The sequence below is a fragment of the Miscanthus floridulus genome, chromosome 17 (assembly GCF_019320115.1).
Source record: "Miscanthus floridulus cultivar M001 chromosome 17, ASM1932011v1, whole genome shotgun sequence".
NCBI classification, from domain to species: Eukaryota; Viridiplantae; Streptophyta; class Magnoliopsida; order Poales; family Poaceae; genus Miscanthus; species Miscanthus floridulus.
Window position 1 is genome coordinate 39,678,555 of NC_089596.1, and position 18,112 is coordinate 39,696,666.

The 18,112-nt window shown below is 44.1% G+C and overlaps 2 protein-coding genes across 2 annotated transcripts; both read left to right on the forward strand.

Moving 5' to 3' along the window:
* The first annotated feature begins 2,450 nt into the window (after nucleotides 1–2,450).
* LOC136516228 (proline-rich receptor-like protein kinase PERK1) lies at nucleotides 2,451–7,821 on the forward strand. Its single transcript, XM_066509587.1, has 8 exons — nucleotides 2,451–3,426; nucleotides 4,024–4,560; nucleotides 5,285–5,371; nucleotides 5,470–5,540; nucleotides 5,917–5,993; nucleotides 6,281–6,428; nucleotides 6,822–6,983; nucleotides 7,283–7,821. The coding sequence occupies exons 1-8, from the start codon at nucleotides 2,769–2,771 to the stop codon at nucleotides 7,598–7,600; spliced, it is 2,058 nt and encodes a 685-aa protein (XP_066365684.1). The 5' UTR covers nucleotides 2,451–2,768; the 3' UTR covers nucleotides 7,601–7,821.
* Nucleotides 7,822–11,552: 3,731 nt separating this feature from the next.
* LOC136517164 (G-type lectin S-receptor-like serine/threonine-protein kinase At2g19130) lies at nucleotides 11,553–14,540 on the forward strand. Its single transcript, XM_066510687.1, has one exon. It carries the CDS (start codon nucleotides 11,558–11,560, stop codon nucleotides 14,072–14,074), a length of 2,517 nt encoding a protein of 838 aa, XP_066366784.1. The 5' UTR covers nucleotides 11,553–11,557; the 3' UTR covers nucleotides 14,075–14,540.
* Nucleotides 14,541–18,112: the final 3,572 nt, after the last annotated feature.

Below are 18,112 nucleotides of genomic sequence, written 5' to 3' on the forward strand. Positions count from 1 at the left end.
ACCAGTAATTTTAATTCCATTTCGTTCAAATTTTTTCAAATTTTAGCTAAAACTTCATGAAAATTTGAAATTTTTAACCGAAAATTCAACCATTTTCACCGGTTCCCGTGGTTTTCGTTTCTACCGCTGCGAAGGTGCTTGCCGAGTCACCGTCACCATGTCCGAGTAGAGGTCAACCACCAATCTTACAATCATTGCCTAAGGTGGTTAGTCCAACACGAGACCGACGTGGAGAGGAGTGGTTGAGTCCACAGGGGATGAGGACCAATATGCCCTATGCTAGGAATATGCCATGTTTATAGTGGGAATTATGTAATTAGCCGAATGATGTTTGTATCCCCTATAAATATGATAATATGTAATAGTGGTGGACAGATTGAGTGCCACTTATTGTTCCTCGTTTTTGTTGTGTTGTCTTTACATTCTATTCATTGCTTGAGGTCTACTACTAAGGGACCCGCAATGCCTCCACACAAGGGTCACCGCGATAGTTGGTATCCCAACTGTTGGCACCGTCCATGGGAACCCCATAAGAGCACGATGACAAGAAAGGCAGCACCGAGACGGTCTCAAGGAGACCCTCAAAGCTCCACCTCTTGAGCCTACTGCAACCATGGTTCTCCTACCTAACCTGAATGTATCCATCAACCAAACTCCACCGCTAGCTAGGAGAGCCCACCCTCAAGTCACAATCCCTCGTACAACCCTCGCAGTGAACCAGCGAGGGCAACTCAGCATTCAACTATATCAAGAGCAAGGTGATGAAGAAATCTTCAACGAGAAAGGAGGCCTAGCAGAGTTGAATGAACTCTACACCGAGCTCGTTAGCTCAGCGAGAAGACGTGCATAATTGATGAGATCCAAAGACACAGCAAAGTCGAAAGACAATAGAAGGAAGAAGGTCCAAATACACAACACATTAAGAAGATTAGACGAGTTCATAGCGACTCACGAATGTAACCCAAATGGCCAGCACTCGCTGGACAACCAAGACCTGTTGCTAACAAACTTGCTCTAGCTATTGAGAAATCAGGCACCACTACCCCCATTCAAACTATTGATACATACGCCTCTAATTGCAACAAAACCTAAACCACCCAATGCCATATGACCCAAGATGACCACTATCCGAAAAACCTCCAAAGGTGAAGGTGCCCCCCACCACCACAGGGTACAACCCCAAAACCTACCGAGATACAATGGCAACTCTGGTCCCGTCAATTTCTCACGAGCTACAAAAGCCACGGTCACAGCGATCGGGGAGACGAGGCGACCCTCGCCAATTCATTTTTCATAGTAGCTCGCAACATAGCATATAACTGGTATGGCAACCTTAGACAAGGCTTAATTATGTAGTGGTTTTGTTGGAACCATAAAAATTCTCAATTAATTATGTAGGGAAACATGTTTTAAGAAAAAATATGAATATAACGATACTAATTATGTACCATAAATATTATTATTTTCTTACGTATAACTGGTTAAAGTTAAAAATGGCATTTTTTATGAGACGGAAGGAGTATGTCTCTAAACTAGTTTATTATGAAAATATATTCTATAATTAATCTAATGATATTTATTTTGTATCATAAATATTAGTATTTTTATATAGTTTTAGTTAAACTTGAAATCATTTTTTGAAGGACGACATTGACAGTTTCTGTTTCTATCATTGTTCATCCAAGAGAAATAATATATCCATCATTTTTACTCTACAAAATTACTCGTAGCAAAACGAAGTGAAGAGATGCCAATTGCCAACTAGGACGTCTATTTCACACGCCATACTTTTGTCTTGGGCGGGTATAAATTCGAAAAACAGAATCGACTTGCACTGACACAAAGTAAAGAGAAGATAGATCGGAAACACACGTATCCTCCTCGCCAAGGCAATTTGCAGGCAACGACGAGAACATTGCTACAGCAAAACGAGCGCGCACGTGAGCATATGAACGGCCGGAGTGCGCGAACCCATCGCTCCGTAACATTTGTGTGTGTCCCACTGTCCCTCCCGCCCCTGGACCGCGCCAATCACGCTGCCTTTCTGGGGGGACGCTGCGCGGCCCCACCCACGTTGCTCGCGGCCTGGAAAGTCATCGAGGGACAGTACAAAGAAGGACCAGTAGTAATCAACCGATTACCGAACTGAACGTCACGGTCTGACCTCCCGGACCCACCACCCTCCGCTCCGTCTGTTGCCACAACATGGGGCGGTGTGAGTGAGTGCGACGGACGATGGGAGTGGTGAGATTCGCAGGTCGACGCTGACCTGCGGGGTCCACGCGGAGCAAAACCACGGTAACCCGACGTGGGATGCTCTGCGTAATCCAGCGGCAGGGCAGCAGCAGAAGCGCACTTTATCCAGTTATTATACTCCCGTTCTCACCCGTCTCCTGCGCTGCGGTTATCGTCACGTTGGCGAGGCGCTCGCTAGAAAGGTAGGCCCCAGCGCTCCCGCCGCGGCAGACCTCGTCCACCTGTCGGTGACCGTGTCGCCAAAGCTTCCCGTTCTGCCTACTGTGGCTGTGGACTCCTCCTGCTCTCCTCCCCTTCCGCCTGCGAGGCTTGCTGCTACAGCTTTGATTGATTGCTATACTACTACTACCAGGCGCTAGCACCGCGAAGCATCATCTCGCCTCGCCGTCTCCTCCGGCCTAGCTCCACGAGCCATTCTTACGCGCTAAGCATCCCAACCAGCGACGATCTCCCCTAGCTCCCAGCTCCAAAAGCCGGAGCCGCGGAGCGGGGGGTGAGTTAAGGGGGGCGCGATGTCGTCGCCGACGGCCGCGCCGGCGCCGACCACGCCGTCGGCCCCGCGGGCCAACGCGACAACCCCGCCGCCCCCGGCGGCGCCTACCCCTCCCACGCCCACGCCGTCCCCGCCGGCCCCCGCCGCGACGCCGCCCCAGGCGGCGCCTACCCCTCCCACGCCCACGCCTCCCACGCCGTCCCCGCCGGCCCCCGCCGCGACGCCGCCGCCGTCGTCGACCCCCTCCGTCCCGGCGCCCGCGACCCCCGTCGCGTCCCCGCCCGCGCCGTCCTCCACCCCGGCTACTCCCTCCACGCCCTCCCCTTCCTCCCCGGGGACGACGCCCGCCACACCGTCGCCGCCATCGGACACCCCGTCGCCGCCGTCGTCCGGTGGAGGGGGCAGGTCCCCGCCGTCCACGCCGTCGTCCGGCGGAGGGAGTGACCGATCCCCGCCGTCCTCCCACTCGCCGCCCAAGTCGCACTCGCCGGGGGGCGGCGGCAGCGGCGGCAGCTCCGTGCCGTCCACGTCGCTCGTCGTGGGCGTGGCCGTCGGCGGCCTCGTGCTGCTGCTGCTCGCTAGCTTCATCTGCCTTTGCTGCCTCCGTAAGAAGCGCCGCCGAGCTCAGCCGCCGCCTCAGCACTACGGATACCCGCCGCCTCCGCCCCCGTACAAGGGTGAGTTAGATCTCTCTTACAACTCCCGTGCCTGCCTGTCTGTCGCTGTCTAGATCCAGATCTAGCCTACTAGGTACTAGTCACGTTGCTTTCGGTTTCAATTCTTGTCTTCCTGCCAATTCGGCTGGCGGTGGATCTTAGGTCGCGCTATTAACATGGGTGCTAGGTGTGAGTTCCTGATTCTTCGGCGTAGGTCTTGTTGACATGTGCATAGTGGTTAAAAAGTGTTAATTTGAGTAAATTATACTAGATGCTATTTTCAATTTCAAGGAATTTGGACCTGCAAGTTTTGTACTGATTAATTAATCCTTAACAATCGTGATGGTTTGGTCTTTACTTTTGATAAGGTGTACTTCTCTTAAGTTCAAAAATACATTACCTGGTACTCTTGATAGGTGTCATGCCTGCTGTCTAAATCAAATGCTGTATTATATATGGTTTTAGCTATTGTCTGTCTGTTTTGTTTGGAAGACAAACTAACTTGTATATCTTTTCATATAAATTCTGTTTCTTTCAAGCATACTTATGTTGCTTTCTGTAAGCAGTTACAAAACAAAGACAAACCTCTCCTCACATGATGTTCTATCTTTACCGCAGAGGATCCATATGGTGGAACATACCAGAGTTGGCAGCAAAATGCGCCTCCTCCTCCACCCCCTGAACATGTGGTCAAGATGCACCCTTCGCCTCCGCCAGCATATGCCAATCGTCCTCCACAGCCGCCACCACCAGCGATGCTAAATAGTAGTGGCGGATCTGGTTCTAACTACTCTGGTGGCGAGATCCTACCTCCACCATCCCCTGGTGCTGCTCTCGGCTTCTCCTCGAAGAGCACATTCACATACGAAGAATTGTTGAGGGCGACTGATGGATTCTCTGATGCTAATCTCCTTGGACAAGGTGGTTTTGGGTATGTTCACAGAGGATTGCTGCCTAATGGAAAAGAGATTGCTGTAAAACAATTGAAACTTGGAAGTGGCCAGGGAGAGCGTGAGTTCCAGGCTGAGGTTGAGATTATCAGCCGAGTACATCACAAACATCTTGTGTCTTTGGTTGGCTATTGCATTTCTGGAGGCAAGAGGTTGCTTGTCTATGAGTTTGTCCCCAACAACACATTGGAATTCCACTTACACGGTATGTCGCCCCCCCCCCCCCCCCCAAATTTTTTCTCTTCATTATCTGTGATTCTGCAATCCACATGTTTGATTTTTCTACTTAGTTTCCCTTTGAGATCATGTCGCCATGTTTGATTAGCACATCTAGAATGCATTAAAATTGGAGGCTATAGCTGTTCACTATCCACTAGAACCTGAATAGCTTAGCTGTTCAACTGAACTTTCTGATTCTTCCATTTTTCCCATTCAAGTAATATGCTATCTATGTGTGCTATTCAAGATTGCAATAACAAATTTGCATATGAGAATAATTAAGTAAACTTGGCCTCTTAATGAGTAGGATTGTTCGGTTGGAGGAAATTTGGTAGCATGTGAAACTTGAGCTAGATAGAAGGCAACCCCTGCCTTCTCTTCAGCATGAAAAAAATGGCTTGTTAGCCATTCCTTAGAGTTGAGTCCTTACTCCTTAGCCACTTGCTGGTCTTATTGTCTGAAAAAAGAAATGGTACTTGACCGCTGGTCCCTTTGGCAAAATTTTCTTTGCTCTTTTCTCGTTTCAACTGGCAATCCACAACCAAGTGCCTTGCTTGCACAAACAAAAGTCCCTTCTACTGTAGGGCAACCCATGGATTTATTGCTTGTCCTGAAATTTGATTGAGGCGTTCATGATATCAGTCGATTGATAATTCCATTTGTTTCATGTTCTCTTGTGCATTGTTATGACATATTTGCACCTTCTGCAGCGAAAGATCGACCAACAATGGAGTGGCCCACTAGATTAAAGATCGCTCTGGGTGCTGCCAAGGGTTTAGCTTATCTTCATGAAGACTGTGAGTTTACATACATAACGACGATCAATATTTTATTACAACCATATCTCATAGTTGAAATATAGAAGGACCTTATATAACGTCTTTCTTATGAGCAGGCCATCCAAAGATCATCCACCGTGACATAAAGGCATCTAACATTCTTCTTGACTTCAAATTTGAAGCTAAGGTATGCTCTGAGTTTTCCTTTTCTATTCTAGAGTTTACAGCTGACTGTTTCTGTTAAAACTGAAAATGTATTTCTTACGCAGTGCTTATTTTACATTTACCACCTTGATGAAGTTATATTATGTTAGGACATGTTAGGACATTTTGGCAGTCCACAAATTATATCTGGTTTGAATGCTGTTGTAATGTGGTCTCTGCTATCTAATCTATTTTGGTAGCCGTAAAGTTTTGCTTGCTTGGAATTTGGTCACATTAGTGGAATTTTGTCTATAATCACATTCACATCAATGAGAAATTATACAGCCTTCCTGCTTAAATGTACAGACCACTCTTTAATTTTTTGAACTTTACTTTAACTAACAAGTGTCTCTCTACAGGTTGCTGACTTTGGACTTGCAAAGCTCACTACTGATAACAACACCCATGTTTCGACAAGAGTAATGGGCACCTTCGGGTATGTATAAATGCTACCTTATAATTCAAGTACGATGTTAGACATTATAGACATGCTACATACCTATTTGGCTGAAATTTTAAGCATGTGGATGCCATTACCTAATACTGATGCAATTCAGACTAGATCGGAATATGGTTAGTTTTCTTAATGATACAATACCCTATAGATTTTTGTAATCTTGGCATTTGCATCATATTCTCAGCTATGAAGAGAGTTATTCCAACATTCAACTTGCTATGCTAGTAATAATTATGGCTTGCTAATACACATCTTCCTGGCTTTAGGTATTTGGCACCTGAGTATGCATCTTCTGGCAAGCTCACAGAAAAATCTGATGTATTTTCTTTCGGAGTCATGCTTCTTGAGCTTATTACTGGGCGGCGACCAGTTGACACAACCCAAACATATATGGATGACAGCTTGGTTGACTGGGTAATCATTTGAACATCTTTTCTTGCTTTGATATTTTCATAATGCTTCCTAACTGTTCATCTTTAGCATTGATCTTTGCCAATGATTTATCGATATGAAATTTAGGTACTACTGCTATAAGCACATATGTACTTCCATTTGCATGATCTATAATACCAATACTAATTGCAAAATTGTCGTTATTTTTTTCTACCCTTTTTTAGTTAATAAGCATATTTCTGGCCACTTGTATTCTTGTTAATAAATGTTATGGACTTATATTCTTATATTACCTTGAGAAAGTATCTGTCTCTACCCGCCATATGAACGTGCTTAACCTGGAAAGTCTTATCCTTTGTTGTTTTTCATACTGTTGTAACCTTCCTGTGAGTAACATCACTGTATCATCTGCAGGCAAGGCCATTACTGATGAGAGCACTTGAGGATGGTGAATATGATACTTTGGTGGATCCTCGGCTGGGAAAGGACTTCAATCCTAATGAGATGGCAAGAATGATAGCCTGTGCGGCTGCATGTGTACGCCATTCTGCACGTCGTCGGCCGCGTATGAGTCAGGTAATTTAATAAGCAGCTTTTGCAGTGCCTAGCAAACATGCCTAAACTGCACTAACATCCCTTAGGGCACTATTAAGTGCTATTTTTCTGAATCTGTTGTATACATCACATGATTTCTATACCACAAGAAGTATTGAGCTGACGAAATGGTAACCTTCTGACTTCTGAGTTGAAACTTTGGTCACTTTAGTTTCAATGCTGTAAACATGCCACATTGGGATCCATAAAACTGCATTACACAACGCGCTCAGATTTTCATGTATTCACTTGGATTAATAGCTTCGCACCTGATTGTTCAGGTCGTTCGGGCTTTGGAAGGCGATGTGTCTTTGGAGGACCTTAATGAAGGTGTTCGGCCTGGTCATAGGCGCTTCTTTGGGTCATACAGCAGCTCTGATTACGATTCTGGCCAGTACAACGAGGACATGCAGAAGTTTAGGAAGATGGCATTTAACAACAACTACACCAGCAGCCAATACAGCGCGCCAACCAGCGAATACGGCCAGATACCGTCTGCGTCAAGCAGCGAGGGCCACCAGACGCAGGAGATGGAGTCGGGTGCCATGAAGAAAGGTGGCTACAGCGGCTACAGCTCAGGATACAGCGGAGCCTCGTGAGGGAATTCCCTTTCTCCTTTTGTTCTTTTTCTTTTGATGTTTGCATTGCTGCATTTGTAAAGTCTGGCCGAATTATATGACCAAAGTTGCTGACTTGCGCGTGATGTATCAAAGTTTGACCGAGTATAGTTTTATGTAGCTGCAATCGTTTATTCTTTCATGAAAATTGTTGACCAATGTTTGCTGTGCAATTCAAAGAGAGCTAATTGATTGTTGATATACTGTCCATGACTCGCTCAATTCTTCTTTCTCGATATGTCATGTCATCTGAAGAACCTTGCTAGATTTTCTTTCCGGCTACTTCATTCCAGTACATGTATCATGTATACTGTCACGGGACAATGGGTGTAAATCTGTAATTCTTTTACTGCAAGTTTAAGTTTCTGTGATTCGCTGGAACCAGTTTGTTGCGTTGTTAGGCGAGTTGCGTCGCGGCGGACGGCAGAGGTGTGGCATGCTGAGTTGCGGGTCTTTGGAAGCACGGCACATGCGACAGCTCACGCGATGAGGAATGGGCGCCTGCTTGTCTCTAGCGTTCCTTTCCATGCTTTTGCCGGTGGCGTTCGACGCGTGACCCTGGACCAAATCTCGGGCAAGAATGCAAGATTTCCCTTGTTGGTCTAGGCTGCACCTGCCGTTGCTTATCTGGCATTCTGGCTAGCATGCATCATGTCTTCCTGTCCTGGAACCATATGTGCTTATGTTGATTTGTTGTAATAGGGAAATATTGTTTCTTCGCTGGAAAAATACTGTGAAGTAGTGCTACTATTTCTTACTTCCTGTGTTTGATCGTGTAATGTTACTGTGTTCGAAACGGAACGAGGGACATGACATGAGGTAGAGGCACCACTTCGTCTGTTGCTATTTTGATGGGCTGTCCATTCTGGCATGGCCCAAGGGCCAAGGCTCATAATGATTGGTGTCTTTTGTCCGTTCTGATCTGGCAAATGGAACTATTGGTCTGTGTGTTATCTCCCTTCGAAAACTTTTATCTTGCCATCTTGGCGTCTCAAATAAGAGTAATATACTAACAGTGCCTGAATTGTAGACTCGCATAGTCGCAAAAAAAGAAAATCATGTTTTGACGTTGGATCACGCGGATTCCTGTGAAACATACGCATAATACAAGCTATTGTGGTTCGTGTGCGTTGTACCGTTTATGCATAGCTCTAAACTAATTGAACAGATGAGGATCCAAATTGAATTTAAATTCAAATGCTAGGGGACATTAGATAAAAATTTACCAAATGGTTCATTGTTCACCTTAATATCACTAGTTAGAAGATTCTAGTGCAGACTTCATGTTAGTCCTCACGAACATGCTAGAAAAAAGATCAATTCTAAAAATTCTCATAATATTACAAAAATCTCATCTTTAGACTCTAATCATCATCATCATCTATTTTATTTTTCCATAAAATAACTCACCTCACATTATGAAAAATATATAAAGTAGCACACTTTGAATCTGAATTACCCACCTCAACCAGTATAAAGATAATTTGAAATAACCTCTAAAGCTGTACTAAATAACCCACCTTTGCCAATGTGAGTAGTTCTATTCATAGTTTGGAGGTGCCTTGAGAGAGTGGAGGTTCTCCTCTTGATTCTAGATCTAGATAATATTTCCTTTTGGCGGGCCATCCAATCTAAGTGAAACTCATCTGAACCCTTGAACCAAAATGGCTTCCTTAGGTTAGTAGGTAGCTCAGCCTTTTTGGCAAAAAAAATTTAGATCGGCCGACCTGGCACCGTCACATACCAGTTCAATCCACCGCCATCGTAAAGTAGACGTCCAAGATGTTCTCCTCTAGGTTGGTGGGTACAAAGTCAACTTTTACCTATGTCGAATGGGTCTATGGATCCATGTGCCATCCATTCTTTGAACCGACCGCAACTCAACGTGTAGGAACAATCCATAGCGTGTCCCTGCATGTGTACGAAAGTGTAGCCCATTTGGGACAAATGACAAGTCAGTTGACCTTGGGCATGGTCGACCGACCTCCCCTTTGCTCCATTTGCATGTCCCTAAGTTCCCTTGGGTCTTGTGATGACTAAGGAGCCTCTGGACCATGTTTGGGAGGCATTGGGTTCAGGTTTGGGTGGGTCGACCTCTTTGTCTCTCTCATTTTACCCTCGTAATTCTTTAGAAGGCGTAACTTTTTCGTTCGGATTCTATTTCGTTCATCTCGACGAACTCTTCGACTTAGTTGAGTCCAATTTAGCACTTGAGATTTTTTTTGTAGTGATGACCATTTGGATGACATCTCAAGCCAATCTTTGCATATACTCCCTTAATGCTTTTTCATGTATATTTCGAGCATAGCCTGCAAAAACACAGAACCATCAAAACTCATGGAATAAATGATTATTATCTATGAAGGTAATATAACTTGTGTGATGTAAGTGGAGACAAGTTAATTAGGTAAAATATTTGATAATTTTGCATTAAAACTTTTCTGTTCCTATGAGGAAATGAACAATTGCAAACCAAGTTGTGATAATCTTGCTGAGAATTCACAATATCTACCATATTCCACATTTCATAAATATGTTGAAGGGATTGGTATAATACGTGACTTAGAGATCAGGGAGAAGTCTATTTGATTGATAACTTGTTCAAATATCATATTGTACTTATTCCTTTGTATAACGTTTTCCTTTCAAGATTTCTCATATGAAGTTTTTACTGAGGCAATATCAATATAAGGTTATTATCATATCATCTGTTTCCCTGTAGGATTAGTAATGATATATATATTAGTCATATTGCCAAAGTTACTGTTCTTTAGACTACGGCTTTGAGTTTATCTAATGAGGGTCTAAATTGAAATAATTGTGATGATATATCAAGATATTTCACTTTATTTTTTTATATGTTCTTTTAGGAATAATCAGCAGACTGAGGATAGGGGTTGTAAATATTTTGGTTAATAATTAATTTTGGTTAAATGATAATATTGACCATGTTCGCTTCTCTTATAATCCGTCTTTTTCAGCCGGAACAGTATTTTTCTCTCACAACAAATCATCCGGAATAGTGTTTCGACTTTTCAGCGAAGCGAACGGGGCCGATATATTTTGGTTCAGCTTAGCTGTTCAGCAAAACGAACATGGCCATGATCGGTGGACGCACCGTGACAACACTCGTCACTGTGACGGCGGCGGCACCAGCCGCCTGGTCTTGGTGGACGCGTCGTGATTCGTTTACTTGACCATGGTTGGCTCAATAATGTGAACGCCGATGGAAGCTTTATCGGCAGCCGAAGCGTCCTGGGAAAGTGCGGTGCCTTTCCGCCGGAGCTCGTAGCCCGCGGCAGCAGTCGGCTTCGTCTAGCACATGGTTTTTATGGCAATAATACAGCCTTGCAGTATTTTATAGAGAGAGCACGTCGTTGTGCAGTGTACCCACACACAAGTGGGGGGCCAAGTTGCTACCTGGGGCCAGTTTGGTTCGCGAAAAATTTGGCAAAACACTACTGTAGTGTTTTCGTTGTTATTTAGCAATTAGTGTTCAATCATAGTCTAATTAGGCTTAAAAGATTCGTCTCGTGGATTTCGTCTAAACTGTGTAATTAGTTTTATTTTTTATTTATATTTAATGCTTCATGCATGTGTCCAAAGATTCGATGTGACGGAAAATCTTGAAAAATTTGACGTTTTGGAGGAGAACTAAACAGGCCCCTGCACTTGTTGTCCAAAATCGTTACAGATCACACGTTCACACAACGGACTGAGTTTGACTCGCCGCGTGCCTGGTTGCAGACTTGCCGTGTCTTCTTCGTCCGTTGCAGTCCAGAAATGGAGTTCTAGGCCTGCCCCCGACAGCGTCCTCTCTTCAACCCCATTCCTATATAGAATCTCCTTCTCCCTTCTCCGAACAGCGGAGCAGACGTGCATGCGTCCATCCATCTATACACTGTCACTCATACTTCCAAGTTCTAATCTTGTTTATCCATGAATCCCCTGCTGCATATATTGCTCACCCTTCTTCTCTTCACTTCCATTGACACTTCACCATGGTCCGCTTCCGCCGCCGCAGCGACTGATACTCTAACAGCAGGCCAAGCACTTGCCTTCGGCGACAAGCTCGTCTCGAGGAACGGCAAGTTCGCGCTCGGCTTCTTCCAGCCAACAGCCGTCATCAGTAAGTCCCGCAACATCACCTCCCCCAACTGGTACCTTGGAATATGGTTCAACAAGATCCCAGTTTTCACTACAGTTTGGGTCGCCAACAGAGAGGCTCCAATCGCTGATTCCAAGCGCAAGCAAACACACCTCAAAATCTCAAGCGATGGTAACAACCTTATTATTGTAACCCAAGCCAGTCCTGAAACTGAAACCACAGTCTGGTCCACTCCCAGTGCCAATCGGTCAGGAGCCAGCTCAAACACTACCACTACTGCCGTTCTCTTGGACACTGGTAACCTTGCACTCCTAGAATTAGAAAGCCCATCATCATCCAATGTAACCTTGTGGCAGAGCTTCGACTACCCAACCGACATCGTGCTTCCGGGCGCCAAGTTTGGCCGGAACAAGGTCACCGGTTTCAGTCGTCGGGCCATCACATGGAAGAGCCTCATTGATCCAGGCCTCGGCTCATACTCCGTCGAGATCGACACCACCAGGGTGGTCCTCAAGCACCGCAGTCCGTCAGTAGTGTACTGGCATTGGTCATCCTCATCCACATCAACACTGAAGCTCATCCCCATACTCAAGTCCATACTAGAACTGGATCCACGGACCAAAGGCTTGATTGACCCCACATATGTTGATAACAGTCAGGAGGAGTACTACATGTACACTTCACTGAATGACTCATCTTTGACGTTCGTCTCGCTGGACATCTCTGGCCAGATCAAGATGAATGTTTGGTCACACGCTCAGCAGTCTTGGCAAGCCATATATGCCCAGCCGGCTGATCCCTGCACACCGTATGCTACCTGTGGCCCCTTCACCACTTGCAACGGCACTTCCTCCCTTTCCTTCTGCGACTGCATGCCGAGCTTCTCTCAGAAGTCACCCCAGGACTGGGAGCTTGATGATCGAACAGGAGGCTGCATCAGAAATACTCCGTTACACTGCACCAGTGAGAAAAATATGACAAGTTCAACAGACATTTTCTGCCCCATTCCTCATGTTACATTGCCCTATAACTCCCAAAGCATAGACGGTGTCAACTCTCAGAGCAATTGTGAGGAAGCTTGTCTCAGTTCCTGCTCCTGCACTGCTTATTCCTATAACAGTAGCAGGTGCTCTGTACGGCATGGGGAATTGTTCAGTGTGAATCAGAATGACGGCATTGATAATAATTCTGAAGATGTTCTTTATCTTCGCCTTGCTGCTGCTGATCTGCCAAGTTTGACAAGAAGCAAAAGAAAACCAAGTGTCGGAGTTGTTACCGCAGCAACCATTATTGGTACTGGGTTACTGATGCTCATGTTGCTGTTAATGATGTGGCGAAAAAAATTCAAATGGTGTGGTACACCATTGTATGACACCCAAGGTGGTGGAGTTATAGCCTTTAGATACACTGATTTAAGCCATGCTACTAAAAATTTCTCTGAAAAGCTTGGAGCAGGTGGTTTCGGTTGCGTATTTAAGGGAGTGCTGAGTGGCTCAACAACTATAGCAGTGAAAAGGCTTGATGGTGCTCGTCAGGGAGAGAAGCAATTCAGGGCTGAGGTGAGCTCACTTGGATTGATCCAACATATCAACCTAGTCAGATTGATTGGTTTCTGTTGCGAAGGTGATAAGAGGCTACTTGTGTATGAACACATGTCAAATGGGTCTCTTGATTCTCATCTATTTCAGAGCAATGCTGCTACCCTTAACTGGAACACCAGGTATCAAATAGCCATAGGAGTTGCTAGAGGATTGTCCTACTTGCATCAGAGTTGCCAAGAATGCATCATACACTGTGATATTAAGCCAGAAAATATACTTCTCGACGCGTCATTTGTTCCTAAAATCGCAGACTTTGGGATGGCAGCATTTGTCGGAAGGGATTTTAGCAGAGTTTTGACTACATTCAGAGGAACTGCAGGGTATCTTGCCCCAGAGTGGCTTGGCGGAGTTGCTATTACATCAAAAGTTGATGTTTATAGCTTCGGTTTGGTGCTGCTGGAAATCATATCAGGTAGGAGAAATTCACCTGAGGCATATAGTAGCAACAATTATCATATTGAATATTTCCCTGTGCGAGCTGTCAGCAAGCTTCACGAGGGAGATGTGAGGAGTTTGGTGGATCCACAGCTACATGATGACTTCAATTTGGAAGAGGTTGAGAGGGTTTGCAAAGTTGCATGTTGGTGCATCCAGGATAATGAGCTTCATCGGCCGACAATGGGTGAAGTGCTCCGTGTTCTTGAGGGTCAGCAGGAGATTGATATGCCCCCGATGCCAAGGTTGCTTGCAGCAATCACACAAGGCACTGGAGCTATCACAGAAAGCTCTAATGCATCTTCAATGTGATAATTCATAATACTTTGTAGTTAAGGCTACTAATATTTGTTTCAGACAATTTTAATGCTCAATTTGGAGCAGAAGTAATAGAGGAAGGCAAACCTGAAATTTCTAAATTTGCATGGACGCTTGTTGTCCCCTTCTCTCATTTTGCATGATTTAGTGGCCGTTTATGGTAATCAAGCATTGTACTCGACAAACCTTTTCAACAGGAGTAGCAAAATTTGGCAGAACTAGACAGGTGTTTATGCTTTGTTTATGATTGGGATAGGACATAAAGGGCGTACCCAGTGCAGAGAGCTCCCGCTCTGTGCGGGGTCTGGGGCAGGGTGTCAGTGGCAAGCCTTACCCTCGCCTGTGCAATGCGAGGAGACTGCGACTTGAATCCGGGACCTTCCGGTCACAGGCGGTAAGACTCTACCGCTTGCACCAGGCCTGCCCTTCAATTGGGATAGGACATATATTCTTAATTTGAAGGAAGAAGTAGACATATGCCAATACTTAGTACTTATTTCTTGCTTTAGGGATATGCTGCTTCTAAGGTGCTTATTATTGAAATAAGCCACCACTAAGTTGGACCGTCAAATATAAGGATGCTTTATGAAGGATAACATATCTTTTTGCCATAAAGGGACACTTTATCTGTCCCATATTTCAATTAGACCAATGCCTACCGAAGACATGACTCACCAGTCGAGGGAACAAAAAACTAAAATTGCACTTTGATCACGTATGATTGACACTTTCAAGCAACTATAATCTTGTTACTAGCTAAACAGGAAATAAATAAATACAAACGATAACTGTGACTAAACAAGAACAGTTATTAACAAAAACGACAAATAAAATGCACCACTCGGTTGACATGTTGCAGTAACTACTGGTTACAAATTAGAATCCTGTTCACCAACTGAGGGATGAACAATCAAGAATTCAGAAATCATCTAGTACAGAATAAGCAAAGATTCACAGCCACAAATAACAGATATCTACATAAACAGCAAAAGAGAAATACTGGAGTAATTACTAATTAGAAGAGGGATTGGAAGACAACAGATTAAACAAATTGAGAAGCAGTAGCCCAGTGTAGGAACAAGAGCAGAGATAGAAGCTGGGGAATGTTAGCCCCATCTCTTCACTGTGCTTATAAGTAATAGACAGTCTTTTCATTCTCCAAAAGTAAAAAATCTGGGAATGGTACCTCTGCCTAACAGGAATAAAACTATCACAGGCTAGCAAATTTTAAAATGCAATAGTCACTAGCCATAAATAGATTTACTGAAGGCAGATATCCTGAAACTAAAATAAAGTAGGTACTAGGTAGCATGGACAAGTTGCAACAATTCTCAGTTAACAACTCCTATGCACCAACAGTTCTGAATGCAGTATAGGAGCATAAGCACTGCTTCACAATTACAAATTAAATAGTAAAACATATCAGAATTTAACAATAAAACAGAAATAATAGAGGGAAGAGATCTAACAGAATGAAGAAGTAAAGATGCAATGTATCTTTAAGGAAAGTGGAGCAGAGATAGAAGCCGAGGAAGACAAGTCGCTGTCGCTGTCGCTGTCGCTGTCAGTGGCATTGAAGCGGTAAACGAACAGGGGCCAGGGGGGTGCCGCGGCGTGCTGGGGGACATAGATGAGGGCGATGGCTGCTGGCAACTGAGGTAAGGCAGAAGCGCGGATTAATGGAAGCGGAGAGCAGGAGACTAGGCAGAGATTGGGTTGGGGGCTGGAGGCGCTGCTGATTTGGGCTAACCTCCTGGACGGCCGGAGGTGGAGAGAAGCAGATGTAGATTGAAGATTGGCAAGAGAGTAGTGTATGCCTAGCAGCGTCTCTAGCAGTTTGATACAGTGATTTGCTAAATTTATAGATCTAGCAAGTTAATATAACGAATATCAATTTTAAGTCGCCTTTCTCCAATATTCTCCTATGACAACTTTCTAAACAATTTTGTATTGATAACCATGAACTATTTCTAGCTAACAAAACATTGTTAATGGTTATCGCTTTCTCATCTGGATTCCTTTATTTCTTAATTTACGTATGCGTCTAATTTATTCTAATCTCTCGAAAAAAAACATTGGTCGGGGAGTGGATACAAAGTTCCTTTCGACTGTTGAAACTGTTTGAGAAGATATTTGACAAATTTTTAGTTTTAAAGAACTTGTTTACCAAACTGTTGGAGGATATTTTTTTCTTTTTCTAAAAAATATCAAAATAGGGAGTTGTTTTACAAAAATCCTAGACATGCTCTAAGGCCCCATTCGGCTTACCCCATATTCAGCTTGTTCGGCTTCTTTTTTCAGTCAGAACATTGTTTTTCTTTCACAACAATTCAAGCAGAACAGTAATTTTCAGCCAGTTTCATCTAAAATTCTGCCAGCCTAACGGGGCCTAAGTGCATCTCCAAGAGTTATGCAAAACAACTCCCGATTTTCATTTTTTAGCCAAAAAAAAAATCTCCTCCAATAGTGTTGTAAAAGAGCCGGAGTTGAGAGGAACTCCGATATCTGCTCCTCATGCGACATTTTTCTCAAAAGATCAGAATAAATTGGACAACAACAAAGTCTTTAAGTCCCAAACAAATTGAAGGTAGGCTAGAGTTGAAATCCAGCAGAAACAATCAAGGTTTAAGCACGTGAATAGCTGTTTTCCAAGCACTCATATTTAAGGCTAAGTCTTTGAGTATATTCCATCCTTTTAAGTTTCCTTTTATTATCTCTACCCAAGTCAACTTCGGTCTTCCTCTGGCTCTCTTCATGTTACTATCCTGGCTTAGGATTCCACTACGCACCGGTGCCTTTAGAGGTCTTCGTTGGACATGTCCAAACCATCTTAACCGGTGTTGGACAAGCTTTTCTTCAATTGGTGCTACCCGTAATCTATCACGTATATCATCGTCCCGAACTCGATCCCTTCTTGTATGACCGCAAATCCAATGCAACATACGCATTTTCGCGACACTTATCTATTGAACATGTCGTCTTTTCGTAGGCCAACATTTTGCACCATACAACATAGCAGGTCTAATCGTCGTCCTATAAAACTTGTCTTTTAGCTTCTATGATACCTTTTTGTCACACAGGACACCAGATGTTTGGCGCCACTTCATCCACCCTGCTTTGATTCTGTGGCTAAGACCTTTATCAATATCTCCGTCTCTCTATAGTATTGATCATAAATATCGAAATGTATTCTTCCTAGGCACTACTTGACCTTTCAAACTAATATCTTCCTCCTCCCGAGTAGTAGTGCCAAAGTCACATCTCATATACTCAGTTTTAGTTCTACTGAGTCTAAAATCTTTGGACTCCAAAGTCTCCCATCATAACTCCAGTTTCTGATTCACTCCAGTCCAGCTTTCATCAACTAGCATTACATTGTCCGCGAAAAGCATACACCAAGGGATGTCCCTTGTGACCTCATCCATCACTAAGGCAAATAGATAAGGGCTCAAAGCTGATCCTTGATGGAGTCCTATCCTAATCGAAAAGTCATCTGTGTCTCCATCACTTGTTCGAACAATAGTCACAACATTGTTGTACATGTCCTTAATGAGCCCGACGTACTTTGTTGGGACTTTATGTTTGTCCAAAGTCCACCACATAAAATTTCTTGATATTTTATCATAAGCCTTCTTCAAGTCAATAAAAACCATGTGTAGGTCCTTCTTCTTCTCCCTATACCGCTCCATAACTTGTCTTATTAAGAAAATGGCTTTCATGGTTGACCTTCCGGGCATGAAACTAAATTGGTTCATAGAGACCCACATTATTGCTCTCAAGCGATGCTCGATAACTCTCTCCCATAGCTTCATAGTATGGCTCATCAACTTAATTCCCCGGTAATTAGTACAACTTTGAATATTTCCTTTATTCTTGTAGATCGATACCAATATACTTCTCCTCCACTCGTCAGGCATCTTGTTCGATCAAAAAATATGGTTGAACAGCTTGGTTAGCCATACTATAGCTATGTCCCCGAGGCATCTCCACACCTCGATTGGGATACCATCCGGTCCCATCGCCTTACCTCCT

What these genes read in the sequence shown, in the direction of transcription:
- LOC136516228 (XM_066509587.1), top strand. Translation starts at nt 2,769, where the DNA reads ATGTCGTCGCCGACGGCCGCGCCGGCGCCGACCACGCCGTCGGCCCCG. An exon ending in GCCTCCGCCCCCGTACAAGG is followed by an intron (nt 3,427 to 4,023) that starts GTGAGTTAGATC and finishes TCTTTACCGCAG; the next exon opens with AGGATCCATATGGTGGAACA. An exon ending in ATTGGAATTCCACTTACACG is followed by an intron (nt 4,561 to 5,284) that starts GTATGTCGCCCC and finishes CACCTTCTGCAG; the next exon opens with CGAAAGATCGACCAACAATG.
- LOC136517164 (XM_066510687.1), top strand. Translation starts at nt 11,558, where the DNA reads ATGAATCCCCTGCTGCATATATTGCTCACCCTTCTTCTCTTCACTTCC.